Genomic DNA, 16,000 nt, shown 5'->3' on the forward strand with positions numbered 1-16,000 from the left:
TAACCACCATTTAATTGGGACCTTTGGACCTTTTGAGGTCAGAAAGAGTACTTTATCTGTAAGGAGGAAATATTTTGCTCATGGGTGCTGAAATCAATTTTTTTTCATTTTATATTTAAACATAACCAATAACAGAGGTCTTTATACCTAAAGCAAGTTCTCCTTTAAATTGTAGCTGTATTGAAAGAAAATTCTTTTCTTAGGCAAATTAGTTTTCATAAATATTTATATTAACTATGCTGGAGCTGGAGTGGACAGAGTTCAGGCTGCTGAGTGGTTCTCTGTTGCTGCACCCTCAGTACCAGTTGATAATAAAGCACCCAGGCACACAGATGTTTCTTCGAGCTGGGCTTAATGAGGAGCCTACGCACTTAGGACAGTTACATAATTCAGAGCCAGCCTCAGGTGCCGCTGGATGCTAAGCAACCCGGGATGGTGGAGAAAAACGTGGAAATACGTTCTGCTGGGGAGTTTAACTAATCTGCCTAATCTAGTTACATCAGAGCTTCTGTTCTGCTTCACTTATTTTGGCTGATTAATATCTAAGTTCTCCTGAAGAGAGCTACAAGAGATTATTCAATGCATGCAGAGCAAGCTGTATGTCCATACATTTAAAGTGCTTAAAAACTAAAAATGATACTTTTATAACTGACATTTCTGACATAATATAAATATCGATAAACTGTCATTTCTGACAATCTAAAATTTCACCTGTTCTTTCATCTGAGCTGCAGTGGTAAGGGATCTTACTTGTTATCTATCTGACTTTTACACAGAACTGATGGGCTAACAGGTCACAATAAAATCTGGAGGTCTGATTTTGTTTCAGGCTGTTGTGATGTAAACTGTCAAAATGAAGTTTTCAAAAACCATTTGTGCTCTAATTTGTGTGTAACCTCTTAAACACGGACGTAAACCCTAAAAAGGATGGATATTCGTAAGGAAAAAATGGGAAAACACTTCAGGCAAAAGCATCTCCCGAATGATTCCAGGGTTGTATAATGTCCCAAAGAAACTCTTTAATAAGAAAATGAACAGTCTTTACAGTTATTGTGATTTACATATAAAACAAACACCATAGAATGGACTCAGGTAAGCAACAGATCAAGCAAATGAAAATTTCAAAACATGCTATTCAAACCCACAAATGCAACTTTTTTAAACATACACTGTTTCAGTCCTCGTGTGATTATCTCCATAATACACATACATATTTACACTTGTTTGCCAACACTACCATTCAACCTTGCTGATATCCTTGATCAATAAGTGTTGGGGGTAATATTGTAAAACTTGAAAGCTGCTCCACAGTCTAAGCTAGCTTCCTCTCTTCATGCTCTCTGATGAGCAAATTAACACAGTAAGGAATAACAGCAACCACACCGAGAGGTATTGAAGCACTTTTACAGAACGACAGTATATAAAACAGAGCCTCATTGTGAGTGGGCATTTTAATAAAGTTGTACAGTTGCAGAAATGTGAGCGTTGCAGTCACGCACATGAGTTTAAACATACTTTTGCAGCCGTTCTTCCCTTTGCAGCTCTGAACGAACATCTCAGAGTTCACTGCCAGGCCCAGCCCAAACAAGGCTCCCAGGTTTCTAACCAGACCGGCAAAAGGCGTTGTGTCGAGATGGATCCAGTCTGGGTTAGCGCACCACTTCTTGGCTTTGCTGACTGACCACATGGGATCGATATCCAACAGTTTAAAGAGCAGATAAAAGCAAACAGCGAAAGAGAAAAGAAAAATGTTGGTTTGGAGGTAAACTTTCAAGCTTGCATTGTAGACTGAGGGGATGTGATCAAAGGCCTCAGCAATCAGCATGCCTACACATTAAAGAAAGAAAAAAGGTCTTTAGTCCGAACACAAAACAACAGATATATCAGATATTTTTTTGACAGCAGAGTGGAACACACCAGTGAAAACACCGAGGATAACTTGATGTGGAAAGTGTGTTGCAATAAAAATCCTGGAGATGCAAACACTTATCTGAATGACCCAGAAAGTCATCCACAAAAAGGACCTCAGAAGACAAAACCTGTAGGAATAATACATATTAAAAAAAGACAAGACAAATAATTTAATTGTAAAGATGTATATAACCTCTCACCTTTGAAAGCTGTGTACAGATGAGGCGCGGGAAGGCCGAGCAAAATTTAAAGCAGAAGTGATCATCACATACCACACGCATGATGAGCCCATGGCGTGACCAGATGGACTGCCTGTTCAGAAAAACATTAAATAAAGTTTTCTACACTTTAATAGTTTTAAGTACTGACTCGTACATGCATACTAACCTGGCCCTGTTTCACAAGTTATATGAAACTGGTCCAAATGTGGTTTTGAATCATTGTGGTAGAAGGGTGTTTCTTGCACCCACCAGTATGGTCGGTGCCCAAATAAAATCCTGCAAAAGAAAATATAAGAATAAAGTTCAGAAATACATAAAATAAAGATACAAATGCTAACCTAAGAGTAGGTTTACCATTTAAAAATAAGGTTGAACCAGTCTCCAATGACAGCCACCCAAATCATCTTGGTGCCAACATTGTGACTGAGATGGAACCAGAGAGGGAAATAAACAGAGAAAATATTACGAGGGTCACCCACTACTGACACAAAATCAATGAAGTCATGGTATTGCCAGTAGTTGTTCTGCAGGTACTGTATAACCTGCACACCAAAGCTGTAGACAAAATCCATGTGGTTCCCTATCTATGTACACAACTGCAACAGCTTCTTCTTCAATGCCAGCTAAAGCACCCTGAGCCCTTTCCTACCTCAGGAACTTTATATCAACCTGGTATCATAAATCATTAAATGAAGCCATGGCAACAACTGCAACATCTTTGCTTTGAACCCAACATAAAATAATGTTGCCATTAGGGCTCAGCATTTTAAGACATGTTACAAAACTGTTTACACCCTGAGCATGTAGACATTAGATTTTTCACAGAACATTGCTTTTACAATTGTTAAATATTAGCCATTGTACACACGAAGAAAGACAGTTACACGTAACCTGCTGGATCCTTTCAGCCTCATTAATATTCTCATTCTCAGTGAACGTAGCAACAAAATGAACTTCCTATAATGCTGCAAGAGAAAAACACAGCCCATCTGGCATCTGGCACAGTAGAGTTCACTGAGTACATCTGTTAGCATTCAGCTATCTTCCCATTCTAATCAGAGCACAAATACTGAAATAAGTATAATGTTGTTTTATATAGTTTGGACGGAATTTCGGATCCATCTGAACTTCCACATACTAACCACAAGGTGGGATATCGTTTCAGCAAAAAACATCCTGAAAACATTATATATATCATTATAAATATAAATTTAGCAAGAGGAGTGGGCTATTTAATATTTTTAAACCATGTTTTCTCGGTTTAAAAACATAACAGTGTTTAGCTAATTTGAAAGCAGAGGAAATAATATGAATGATTAACGTAATTTCCGGTTGTCGTTGAGTGCCCGCCCCCTACGTTTAGACCGCGGATTTTTGAAAATAACGACCTGCGCAACAGCAAGACGTAAATCTAGAGTTCTCTTCAAAACATGTGAGTGTTACACGGAAACGTTAATGGACTGACTAGTTTAAGCCACATTTGTAAAATATCCTTTGGTTTCATTTGCAAGCTAATCGATGACGAACTAACCGCTAATGTCCCCCCGGCTAACGTTAGCATTGGCATGCTAATGTTGTTAGTAGGTTTTGGTGTAGCTGTTACGTCACCGGTTGTCCGATATGCACAAATAATGTTGTATTTAAATAATAAAGCCAGCTGTTACTAGCGACAGGTCGATTGTGAACTAATTAAATAACTAATTATGCCAGTAAACATTTAAAACTGTTTTACCTGACGATGGTTTCAGCTGTACTCTTTGATATGCTTTGAAATGTTTTGGTGTCATTGTTTGCTGGAAATAACAGCCACAGTGCATAACTATAAGTCTTTTAAAAGATCAATGTAAATACAACACAGTTCAGCACAGCCTATTCTGTACTGTTGTTTACTTTTTAATCTTGCTTTTATCTCCATAACGTCTGGGTCATTGTACATTGGTTAAGCCAAAGGGAAAAAAAAGTTTACTAGAGCACTAACAACTATAAAATTAACAATTTACCAAGAATACACTGCTAGATTACACACAGCCGCCTGAGGGGTTTATTACTAAGCAATGTTTTGGCCGAAAGTGCCACATTTCCTCAGATTCTTTTATTTACAGCATGTCTTAAAAGCCGTGTAGATTCTCTGCTGGGGGAATGTGTGCAAGTTGTTAAGCAGTAGCTGTACATCAGATTCTGTGATTTATATGCATACATGATGAAAGAAATGTTTTTATACTTGATCTTTAATCTGCTGCTAAGGCTGTTTTACCTTGCTGGAAGCTGTTTACACAGCTTTGTAAACAGAGCAAAGAATACAGAGAATACCAAAAATACCTGTTCAATCGATTAGATCAATTTCATTTTAATCTGCTCACAAAGCAAGGTCTCATCTTCGTTTTAGGCTACAGGAAAGTGTCAGAGCTGAGCACACAGAGTAACCCTTAATGTTCGTTTCCATCCATTTCAAGTTTCAGAGCTCTAATGTACAGACTTCATGTTAGAAATAAACAGCAGCATTGAGAGCGCGTTCAGCATTAAAATAGTTAACTCACAATAAAATAAAAAATTTAATTAAAAGTTTATTTGACTGCTTTGTGCGCTAAATCAAAACCAATTAACTGCAATTAATTTCATGTCTTATTCACAACTTTGTTACTTGTTGCTGTTTATTTATGATGTTCTTTTTCTAATGTTCTTTATAGATTTTTATTACTATTTCATCTTTATCATTACGTGATAATGTCTTTGATTGTGGGCGACACTCATATCCTGGACAAATAAATTACTCTGAGCAGCTTTTTCTGTATTCTGTTCTGCGCCAGTGTTGACCGACCACTACAGTTGTCTGGCTCTGCAGTGAAAATTGTGCTTGTGTTTGTGTTTTACCACAGATTCATAACAAAGCACCGTGATGTCCATCACTGACCCAAACATGAGCGATAGGTTTACAAGTGCAATGGAGGAGATCCACAACAAGGAGCTTAAGACATACACAGACATAATAGACACAACGGCAGAGTTGGCCCAATCCCACAGGCAGTTTGTGAAGTCAGCAATTGGTAAGTTTTTTTAAATTTATTTTTAATGTTGAACTACATATACAAACATCTGTTCAGCTTGTTTTCATTATTAATATCCTTTATTTCAATAGAAAAGAAATTGCACATGGACTTTTTAGTTTTTAAGACACCCTATTGTCCCCTTTTTTTCCTCACTTTCCTATCTTCACTGCTTCACTATCCAATAAAGGCAAACATGTCAAAGAAAGAATATTAATTATGAGTAACATTTAGTCTTACAGGTTTAATAACAACTAGGTCCAAAGTTGTGTTTTTGGAGTGTTTTAAGACAGTCTGAGTATCGTCCAGCACAGTGGATTACAACATTATACACATTTTCTTACTTGATTAGAGTTGTCTGATATGGCTGATAATAAATGTTTTCTGTTGCAGATACGTGTTTAAAGAAGTGTAAGGATGATGACATATTGTTTGAAACAATACAGACATTCAAAAAAGGTGAGTTTCAGTAAATTAGGCACACAGTATTAGCATGTACCTTAAATGTAGGTCATACTGCTGAGTTCAAGTGTACATGTGAAAATGGTGGTTTGTAATACTGCTTCCACATCTTCACTTTATCTCTGGACTTAGTTGTACTGACACAACTTGTGTACTGACACAATGTTTGCCTCGTAGACCTCGAACGGAAAAAAGTGGCTTTAAAAGAGAAACGACAGGCAATATCTGAAGTGATATCTGAGATTCAGGAGAAGGATATGCAGAAAGAGGACATTATCCAGAAGATTGAGAAGCTTAAAGAAGAACAAACCAAGAGAAAAGAACGTACGATTGTGTGATTGTGACACTGATGCTGTAACGTATAAATTAAATATTAAACTGTGACTGTATTGTATAGTACGCTTATTTTTTCTGCCTACATTTCAGTGATTGAATCTCAATACAAAGCAAACAAAGACAGACTGAAGAATCTCCAAAAAGCCAGACTCGTCTTTCAGGATCATCTGGGCTTGGAGGTACGAACAATCCTCGGCAAAACACAGCTGGTTAAAGGTATGCAAAAACCATGCATTTTTAATACACATATGTTTGTCGACTCTTGTTTATGTTATCTGTAACAGATTTTTGTGCAAGAGGTTTTGGTCTTGCTGTTCCTTTTAGGCTGATCATGACTGATATGGTTATGATACTTTCTAAAATAAAACAACCATAAGGATAAAAGCTCTAGCTATTCAGAAGTGACAAATCAATATTATTATAATTATTTTGATTTTTTTTGTCGGAATGGAATAAATACTCAGTACATGAGTACTAGTTAAAACAGTGGAACCACATTCATCATGTTTCTGAAACTGTCTGCATGCACATATCCAAACTAGAGTAATTCTGACCTACAAACTGCTTAATTGTTAATTGATGGTTGAGTTGAATGCATTGAATAGAAAGACTATAATCATAAAGTAATATTTTTTACCTTCGGTGGATTAAAATGAAGGCTCTGCTCTGCATATTCCTGTTACCATGGTGAACTGATTGATATTTATGCTTGTATGTATCATCATTAACGATAAAGACATGTACAGCTCAGAGTGAATATAATCAGACCGTGAAGAAACTCTGGAGATGTGTACTGTTACTGAAAAAGTGTTGTGCAACTTAATGATGGTCAGCTGGTTGTTGCGATTTCACCTTGTGACACACGCCGCTTCTGATACGACTCAAGAACTTTGTTTTGAACTTTTAAAGGTGAAAAGTTGCAGTTTGTTTTTCGAAACATCAACCCCTCCGATCCAGACAGCGCCTATGTCATCACGATGGGGATTAATGAAAGCGGATCATACCAGAGTAAGTTAAATACCTCTACTTTTTTTTCCCACAACCCTGTGTAATGTAATAGTATTTCTGTGTATTAATTTCAAACAGATTCACAAATATAGATATGAGCTTTTTATTATTATTTAAAAAGCTATAGGAAGACCAAAAAAACACACTGATATTTAATGTGTTCGTAAAATTGGTTCAAATAAGACCAGAGAGAAACATTGGAACACTTAACCTGATATTTTGTGGCTCACTCTTTTATTGCATCCACTGTAATCAGTCATTGTTTTTTTTTCTGTTTTACAGTTGTCTCCAGTGACCCCGTGCTCAAGTGTTTGCCAGCCTTGGAAAAGCGACTTCAGGAGACCAATAATTTACCAGCATTCCTGGCAAATGTGAGGAAGGAGTTTATCTCTCAGACGCGTCGCTAAAATTGAACGCAGGGAAGGATGAAAAGCACGCAGTGACATTCTCCCTGCAATTTGGACTAAAGAAAGCACGGTGGATTCAATGGAGTAATCAGTGGAGGATTACAAATCTTTAAATAAAAAGTCAACTTCAGGACTCTTAGATTTGAATTTCAAATACTCTTTTGTACTCAGTAGCTAACACGTGTGAATTCTTCTTATTAAAAAGATTAAGTTTCTTTTTTTGGCATCATTTCAGACGAGTTCTTGTTGGAGATAAGTATATGAATTTCAGGAGCGGGACCACGCCAGTCCCCTTCGAGGCCTTGCTCAAACCGCAGCTCAATGAATGTCCAAGCCGTTCACCTTTATCTACGATAATGCTGTCAAACCTAAAATGAGGATGTGGGCCCAGCGAGTGAATTGACATTTGGACAACTGCTTACCTTTTAATCCTGAATAATAAGGAACTGACCACTTAAACATTGATGTAAACAGTTTTATTTTATTTGTTTGTTACAAATCTCTTTTTTTACACGTGCTACAGACATCAATGATGTAATAAAGCACTTCTTTATTAAAGCCTCGTGTTAGTCGACCTTGTATCGAGTGTAATATAAATTATGAAAAAACTTGTTATTTGATATTAGTGTTATGTTCAACTTTAATCCTAGGAGCATTACAAAATACCCAGGAGGCAGTGTTAAGATGCTGAATGTACATCTCACTTCATAAATATACAAGAACTGAATGTGACAAATGTTGAATAATTAACCAAATTAAAATCGGTGCATACACAGATATTGTTCCTTTCAGACTAAGTTTCTAATGAATGTTTGGCATCGCTGTGGTTAGAATTTGATTCAGGGTCGGTCAGGCATCAGATGATTTAATGCTGCTTAACTGAGGTAGCTCTTCAACATAGGTTGATGGGAAATGGCCCATCTGCCCGTTCAACATGCCAAACCACCAGCCGTTTTCTTCCTTGGAATAAATATCTAGTAAATCTCCTGTGAAACATGATTTTTTCAGTTAAACTTTAAATCTTTGCTTTTAAGAAACGCAAACGTTTTTAGTAAACTCAGGTTTAGTGTCACTTACCTTCGTTCAGAGCCAGTTCATCGTCGTGCTCAGGGGTGAAGTTGTAAATGGCCTTGCATTTTCCTATACTGCACAACTCTGGGGTTGTTTTATCTGCTAAAAAATAACTGTTTTTAGTGCTTTAATTTCCTGAATTTCCAGATGTTGTAATTTTAAACAAACAGTTGTATCTGTGCTCTGTAAATGAATTACCTTGTCCTTTGTCCTCTTCCGTGTGAGGCTCCAAGACTCCATTAACAGTGCTGCCACTCTCTGCAGTTTGACTTTCCTGTGTTGGGCTTGTAGAACTGACCTGGTCAGTGGCATTTTTTGAAGGATCCACAGACTGCTGTGCCACAAACAGAGGTGGTCCTTTGTAAATGATGGAAGCTCTCAGTGACTGCCGGGATCTGAAGGGTGTCCTCCTGAGTCTGACTGGACGAGCCAGCTGAACTAGACTATGTTCACAGTCCTTGAACAGAAGAAAGGGTTTCAACTACAGCATTTGTCTTTACAGAAGCGTAAACACAGAACTGTACAACGATGTAATATAAAATAAAAAATTCGCCTTTTTGATATTCCAGTCTTTTTATTTCTGGTGTTTTTCCAATTTAATAAGATAACTTGAAATAACAAGAGAAGTTCTCATTTGCTCATTTTCCTGCAAGCAAACTGTCCTACCTACCAATTTAGTGTAATTTAGCTGTAATTTGTTTTGCATCGAGACAGTTTGTGTCTTTATGTACTGCAGGTGGTAATGTTATGAGCCGATTTTGAATGTAAGATGATTCATCAGAAATGCATTCGTGCTGTTTATGCAGTGACTCACGAGATACAGGAAAGGACAGGATCTCTAATAATATAGAATAAAAATAATCTTGTTCATTCAGAAAAAAACAGGCAAATATTTTATCTCAAGTAAAAACATTTTGGCAATACATGTGAACCAAACATAAGTATATTTATTGATGCGATACCAAACTACCAGCTACGACAGGCCTGTTGCCCCAGCAAATCACCTGCCCCAGCAACCTGATTCACCAGTTGATGCTAAATATTAAGTGTAAAATAACTGTAATCAACAAGCTAGCAGGTGGAAGTATTGAAGGAGAGGAATGAAAGCCTGTAGAAGCAAAACAGAATACATGTGTGTGAATGACAGGAAGGGTGAAGGAGTACTGAAGATGCAAGGTAGCAGATACTGGGAAGAATCTTGTGCACACTGTGCTTTTATTTCTGGGAAAATCAAAAAGATCCTGTTTCTTACTTGCACCATCTGTCCAGTAAAACCAATATTCCACTATAGTTCCAGTTAATCTGCTTTAAATATGTTACTGATAGATATGTATGGGGTATGCAGAGTAAGAGATTAAAGTTAACCCTCTATCAAGTCTGTTCCTATTAAGCTGAGGATTCAGTCCAGTCACATTTTAGCTACAAATCCTCTGTGCCAACAAAAGGCGGCTGCATAATGGAAATCTTACCTTGTCCTTCCATTTCAGAATACTGTTGCTGAACCGGTGATGGGACTTTGGTTTCCCTTCTAATTTAGACAGCGATGTAGAGAGTTTGTAATGAGTAGCCTCCAGGAGATCCAGTTTTAGAGTATTCTATACATGAGTTGACATTAGTGAGCAATTGGGAACCTTGGATTCATGGTCTGTTTGAAGAAAACATCAAACAGCACACAGCAGTATAAATCCACATCCACTCTGGCATTACTGTCCACTATTTACCTCATCAAGCTGCTGCTCGGTTTCCTCAAGGTTCTTTTGGTTGGAAAAAGATGGATTTTCAGAGTATGTTTTCATAAGTTTTTCAATTCCTGCGACACATTGTAAGAATTAGAATGACAGAAAAACAGCAAATGATTTTACTTCTTATTTTAAAAGTTGCGTAACACAGCTTGCCTTCACAGTCTTTCTTTGTTTTCGTAATATTCTCGTCGAGGCGCTGAAGTTTAAGCTTGATTGCCTCTCTTCTTCTGTCTTTGTCCATGAATGATTTGCTGTCTTCCTCCTGAGCATAGATACCTGGTCACTTATTAAATCAGAAACATTTTTTTAAATCTACCATCGATGGTTAAATCTACAGGGATTAAAAGTAGCATGTTAACTTTGAATTCCTCCCGAAAACTTTTCAGACATGCTGCATGTTGCACCCCAATCGTACATGTCCCTATACAGTAACTACATTTTATTAAATCAGAAAAATCTCATTGAGGTTACCATCATATTCCCATAGAAGCCACATCTTTAAAAAACGTATATGTTGTATATATGTATAGCTATATTTATGTAACAGTAAATATAGAGTAGATCACGGTACAGGATTTCTGTCAGGCCCTACCAGTAACTTTTTTATCTGCAACACGCACACACTAACATAAAAAGATGCCCCCTGCAGAGATGACCGCCTGCAGAAAAAAATACTTCGGTTTGAAATGCAACAGCAGATTCTCAGACACCAAAGACTTACGAAATAATCAGCCATCAAAAACTCGACTTTGTGATCTTCAGTGGTGTTTCTGTTCTCTTCCACCAGGGCTTGTATGTCTTTATCAGTGTCCACCCTTTGGACCGCCTGTTCTATCTGTGTTTGGCCCTAGAGGTAGCACAAGTATGCATAGGTGATATAATATCCTTAATATACCAGTGATTCAACGTGTACTGGACGATGGTGGTCAGGATGTCTCACATGTTTGAGGGTCTGTCCAAAGCTGTACATTTGGAGGTTATATCTTTTTAGGATGTTGCCTAGAAGTTCAATCCGTTGCTTCTCCAGCTCCTGTATGATCTGAAAGAGCAGAAAGTGAGAAAGTCCTTGTTTAGATAATCTCCTGGCCATTTAAACCATGGAGCACATAACAGCAAATATATGCACTTGAGTTAGATGATTGCCATCTAACCCATAAATTCAATAAATGCACCAAGTGATTCAGGTCATAATGTGTGGAAAGACCATGTGCAGAGTAAAAGAAAGATCACAGGCTTAAGCCAGCAGCCTCAAGTTCTGGTACTGTGTCCTTATTAAACAACGTGTACACTAAATAAATGTGGGAATCTCTGAAAATACATTCAATGTCTACTGCTGCACAGAGTGGATTTTGATGAAAGAAATGTAAGCTAAAAAAATCGCTACTGAAATGTATGTTGCATAATTCACTGAGAACAAAATGACATAACCACGGTTAGTAGAACTCATAATCATCAACCATCCTTGAAGATTACACCAACTGGCAAAGTTAAAACCTAATATTACAGGCCGATCCAACCGGAGTCACAATGTGGCTCAGTAATGCTTATGACTGTGGATGGTGTCCTGGAAGATCCCCAGCATTTAGGCATCAATACATAATTTCCCAGAGGTTCTCAACTGGATTCACGTCTGGTTTTTGTGCTCAAAATACAGAACATACTGTCCTGGGAGATAAGCTGTGCTTTCAGAGTTTCCTGGAACCAATCAGAAGTGAAATCTTTCACACTAATGAAAAACTCTTGACTACGTCACTGAGCCCCGTTATCTCATAAAGAGCCACTCTTAATAAGAGGAACAGCTAAATGCCCACAAAATGACAAGTAGGAAACTATTTTCTCCACCTGGTAGCAGTTTTTCAATGTGTTTTCCCACTTGAGTCTCATCTGATGACCCTCCATGTTGATATTAAAGTACTCCTCATCCACCCGCGCCTGCATCTCTGCTGACTTAGTCAGCCTGTTAAGCATCTGGAGTCAAGAACAGAGAGAAAACTTTAGCAACCATGCTGACAGCTTTTTCCAGTAAGTATCCCCCCCGTGGTGAAAAAGACTGCAGTGATGAAAACAGTATGACACATTCTGTACCTTCTGTTTTTCTTTCTCAGTGGAGATGTGTTTGTTGTTTTCAACAAAGTTGAACAGATCCTCGTGTTCTCTTGTTAGTCCAATTAATTTCTTTTTGATCTAGTTTAGAAAGAAGAAATCAAATGAATATATTATTATGAACTTTAAATAACATTACAACTACTTTGTGATGTTGTGTGTCAAAGGGAATAGACTGAATTTGAAAGATAAATCATTTATCTTGGCTTCTTGTGAGTTTATTTTTGTAGATATGAAATTTTACACTCATAGCTACAAAAACACTTTATTATTTTATTTTATTATTTTATTTTGTTATTTTTCAAAACATTTTCAACGAATGCGTCACGTGTTAAAAAAAAAGCTTTATATCAGATTTGCATTGCAGTCAAACAGTTCCTGGAAACGGTCACAACAGAGTCATTTTATGCATGATCATTATGGTTCATAAGGCCAAACATCACAGTGACTAATGATGAATCTACCCATTTATGGAATGGTTATGGTTGGTCACAATTCCAGACTTTATAATGTGCCATCAAACCAAATCGTAAAGTATCATGATTCCTCAGCATGACCCTCCTTTTAATGGCATGCAACTGTTCAAACACATATATTATTAAAGCTTATATCAGACCTGTGAGTTCTGCATACATTCTAATGCATTCTTGCAGGTATCCACATTATAGCAATTCTCTGACTGTACATGTCAACATATTTTTGCAGATACAGTCATTTTATGGATTTATGATTCAGCAGCTCCACCAAAGCCAATTTCTGTCCCTGTATATGTTTACAACACGCCCTTACCTTCAGTTGCTCACTCCAGTTAGCAGTAACAAGCTTTCCGGTTCTTTCAATGGCACTGTCAAGCTAGAAAAGAGTGGCATATTGTGCTATCACTGGAAACTGTAGCAGAGAGATTTTGATAAAAGGAAAGACTGAATTACATACAGGCCTCTTCCTCTTATTATGCTCGTCTAAGACTTGTCGTATTTCCAGAATTGCTTCCTGCTGAAATGCATTTCCTACTGATCTGAAATGAAGACATAAATCTGCATTTAAACTCCAGCTCAAGATAACATTTGTTTAATCATTCGACTGGCGCAGACTCGAGCTGAACTCAGGTTGAAAACTACCTGTGGGCGTCTGCTCTTGAGTACATCTCATCTGACACATGACACCAGGCACTGTGGGTGGAACTGAGTGGGGAGCCAGCATGAAAAGGTTAGAGCTGTGGGCTAATTAGCCTGACACCTGCCTGTGTTTTGATCACATCTAACTTGGTGGCTGCATGTTATTGCTCATCACACTATTATTCCTGTACAGCGCATGGCAATCAGTCCCAGGAAGAGGTCATGTTAAACACAAAACTGACAAAAGACAGTGTCACCCTTACTTGTCTGACATTCCTTTGGAGGCCCTGATGAGTTTGCCCGCGAGTTTTTGTAGGCCTTTGGAGTAAGTAAGCTCCAACTCTGCCCTGGAACAGGAAAAAGATTGCAGCAAGGAAGAAGAAGAAATAAAACTGGGTCAAACAGTAACTCCTAAAGCGACTCAGGTGTTTTCTAACCACAGTCAGCGTACCTTTGCTGGAAAACGGACATGAGCTCTTTGCAGAAGTATTCCCCATTTTTTGAATATTGTTTCGCATTTTGATAGAGCTGGTGATACTGAAAAGTGATCAATAATACACCGTGAGTACCTGACACATTTGATTTGAATGTGGAAGTTGTGCGATCAGTCAAAAATATATACTCACAGAGCAGGTGGTGGTAGGTTCCTTCATCTTAAGACTGTGGCTGTTTGTTGACTTTGTACCTGGAACTTTGACCACCCTCCTCCCAAAATTACTCATGCGCAAACCACCTGAGCTTTATGCATTGCGCCAAAGGAAAATTCCAATGAGAGGGGTGGAAAAAAAAAACGGAAGAAGCTGCAAGCTTAAACTCAAGCTGGAAGGCAGCAGGTTTATGTGCAACCGATTCAGGACGGGGGAATATATAAACACCACAAAAAGGTCTGTCCACGCTTTTAGCAAACATAAATAAATAAAAGGATACGACCAAATATAACTACTTTATATAATGTTCAAGCTAATTAAACCAGCTGAGTTCCCTAAAAAACCCTTTAGAGAAAGTTAAAGAAAGTAAGTAAAGTTAATACTTTTAGGTTGTTAGGTTGTGATGTTTTGGTAATAATTATTCTATAAGGACTTGTGTGGTTTTATTTCATGTCTATTTGGTAATAACAGTTTAAAATGTTAGTAATTAGCAGTTTCTACTTTTTTTGGCTACTTGGTATGAAACACACCTTCCTTTGAAGGTTGAACAGCAAATTAAATCTGGTAAGTTTGGCCTGCATAAGTGATCCAAACACACAACCAGCTGGCATCCCACAAAACTGAACTGAGCCAAGTCAGACCCATCAGTTGTCTCTCCTGCTCATGATTACAAGCTGCTACACTGGTCACTTAAAATCATTCAAATTGTAAATTGTAAATTGTTATTGATCCTATTACCTTAGTCTTGAACTGTATATTTATTTCTCTTATTATATTTATTGTCTTTTGCACTGAATGGAACTGGAGCCTTGTCGTCTGGTCTCTCTATATACTGTACTGTATATAGCAGAGATGACAAAGTTTCATTTGACTTTGAAATTGCTAATGGAGTATTAGTTGTTTAATGTAAAACCTATTTAGACTGCATTATTTTTAATTATTAGGATTCTGGGGTATTAGATATCGTCCTCGTCCTGGATTTTTTTCACTCTATGTTTTGTGTTAAATGGGTTCGTTTGGCTGTGCTTCTCTTTTTATTCCTTTCTGGTTTCCTCTGCCTCTGTCATCCTGTTTCTTGGTATTCTTCAAGGCCAGGTATTACTTATTTGTCTTTCAGTTACTATCTGCTTTACTATGAATGCTTCTCTTGTTTTCTTTTGGTTTTGCTTACTGCTTTTCTTTTCCCCATTTCCTAGTTTTTACTTTTTGTGTTGGAAACCACTTTGTGTCTGTGAAAAGCACTCTGTAAATAAACTTTACTTAAATACTTACCTACACAGCAAAATCTCCAGTGTTAAATTAACACTTTTGACAGTGTTATATGTTTAAAAGTAACCTAGTCAGTTTTGAAGATTAACAAAGACTAACACTGAGCAGTGCTGATTTTCTAACACTGGAAAATAACTCAAAATGTTAGAAATATTCCAGTGTTAGAAAATCAGCACTGCTCAGTGTTAGTCTTTGTTAATCTTCAAAACTGACTAGGTTACTTTTAAACATATAACACTGTCAAAAGTGTTAACTTAACACTCAACAGTGTTGTATTTAACACTCAGAGGAGTGGACCCATATAGACACTCTCTAGTGTTAATTTAACACTGGAGATTTTGTGATTGTCTGCCCCATTTATTGGTGGGTCTGTATGTGTCCACAGAGGCTTTTCGTTACCTCATAAGATAATATATTTGTGCTCCATATGTTTGTTTCTTGTGCTTCTGGTTTTTTTTTTTACATTTCAATTTTGTTCTTACCTTTTGTATCAAATCTGCACATTATTCAGCTCTAACTACTTAATAACTTATATCCTTAAAATATTTATTCAAAAGTAACATTTCAATGTGTATTATCTCCTTCTGAGAATCCCAATCAATATTTTTGTTGTTGTGTTGACCTTGTCAACCTCTGTGTCCAGCATTTGAGTTCCTAACTTCAC

At 37.3% G+C, this 16,000-nt stretch overlaps 3 protein-coding genes across 5 annotated transcripts; 1 reads left to right on the forward strand and 2 right to left on the reverse strand.

Moving 5' to 3' along the window:
- Positions 1 to 887: 887 nt before the first annotated feature.
- LOC120731244 (glucose-6-phosphatase 2-like) lies at positions 888 to 3,565 on the reverse strand. Of its 2 annotated transcripts, XM_040028170.1 has the most exons (6): positions 3,275 to 3,565; positions 2,487 to 2,555; positions 2,299 to 2,408; positions 2,112 to 2,223; positions 1,918 to 2,039; positions 888 to 1,827 (listed from the first exon to the last, which is right to left on the reverse strand). In XM_040028170.1, the coding sequence occupies exons 1-6, from the start codon at positions 3,328 to 3,330 to the stop codon at positions 1,313 to 1,315; spliced, it is 984 nt and encodes a 327-aa protein (XP_039884104.1). In that variant the 5' UTR covers positions 3,331 to 3,565; the 3' UTR covers positions 888 to 1,312. The 2 variants fall into 2 exon arrangements, with proteins under 2 accessions (XP_039884104.1, XP_039884103.1); XM_040028169.1 differs by lacking the exon at positions 3,275 to 3,565 and having other exon boundaries at positions 2,487 to 3,268.
- On the forward strand, positions 3,447 to 8,116 carry spc25 (SPC25 component of NDC80 kinetochore complex). The gene is made up of 7 exons (XM_040028171.1): positions 3,447 to 3,564; positions 5,009 to 5,176; positions 5,570 to 5,635; positions 5,816 to 5,962; positions 6,065 to 6,190; positions 6,884 to 6,982; positions 7,265 to 8,116. Exons 2-7 carry the CDS (start codon positions 5,029 to 5,031, stop codon positions 7,387 to 7,389), a joined length of 711 nt encoding a protein of 236 aa, XP_039884105.1. The 5' UTR covers positions 3,447 to 3,564; positions 5,009 to 5,028; the 3' UTR covers positions 7,390 to 8,116.
- nostrin (nitric oxide synthase trafficking) lies at positions 7,851 to 15,305 on the reverse strand. Of its 2 annotated transcripts, none has more exons than XM_040028168.1 (16): positions 14,047 to 15,305; positions 13,872 to 13,957; positions 13,684 to 13,767; positions 13,424 to 13,486; positions 13,239 to 13,320; positions 13,095 to 13,157; positions 12,288 to 12,386; positions 12,045 to 12,170; positions 11,143 to 11,241; positions 10,924 to 11,049; positions 10,356 to 10,464; positions 10,182 to 10,270; positions 9,930 to 10,055; positions 8,659 to 8,917; positions 8,467 to 8,559; positions 7,851 to 8,375 (listed from the first exon to the last, which is right to left on the reverse strand). In XM_040028168.1, the coding sequence occupies exons 1-16, from the start codon at positions 14,140 to 14,142 to the stop codon at positions 8,239 to 8,241; spliced, it is 1,737 nt and encodes a 578-aa protein (XP_039884102.1). In that variant the 5' UTR covers positions 14,143 to 15,305; the 3' UTR covers positions 7,851 to 8,238. The 2 variants fall into 2 exon arrangements, with proteins under 2 accessions (XP_039884102.1, XP_039884100.1); XM_040028166.1 differs by having other exon boundaries at positions 8,467 to 8,562.
- Positions 15,306 to 16,000: the final 695 nt, after the last annotated feature.

This window comes from Simochromis diagramma, unplaced genomic scaffold (assembly GCF_900408965.1).
Source record: "Simochromis diagramma unplaced genomic scaffold, fSimDia1.1 OVJJ01000343.1, whole genome shotgun sequence".
In the NCBI taxonomy this organism is placed as follows: Eukaryota; Metazoa; Chordata; class Actinopteri; order Cichliformes; family Cichlidae; genus Simochromis; species Simochromis diagramma.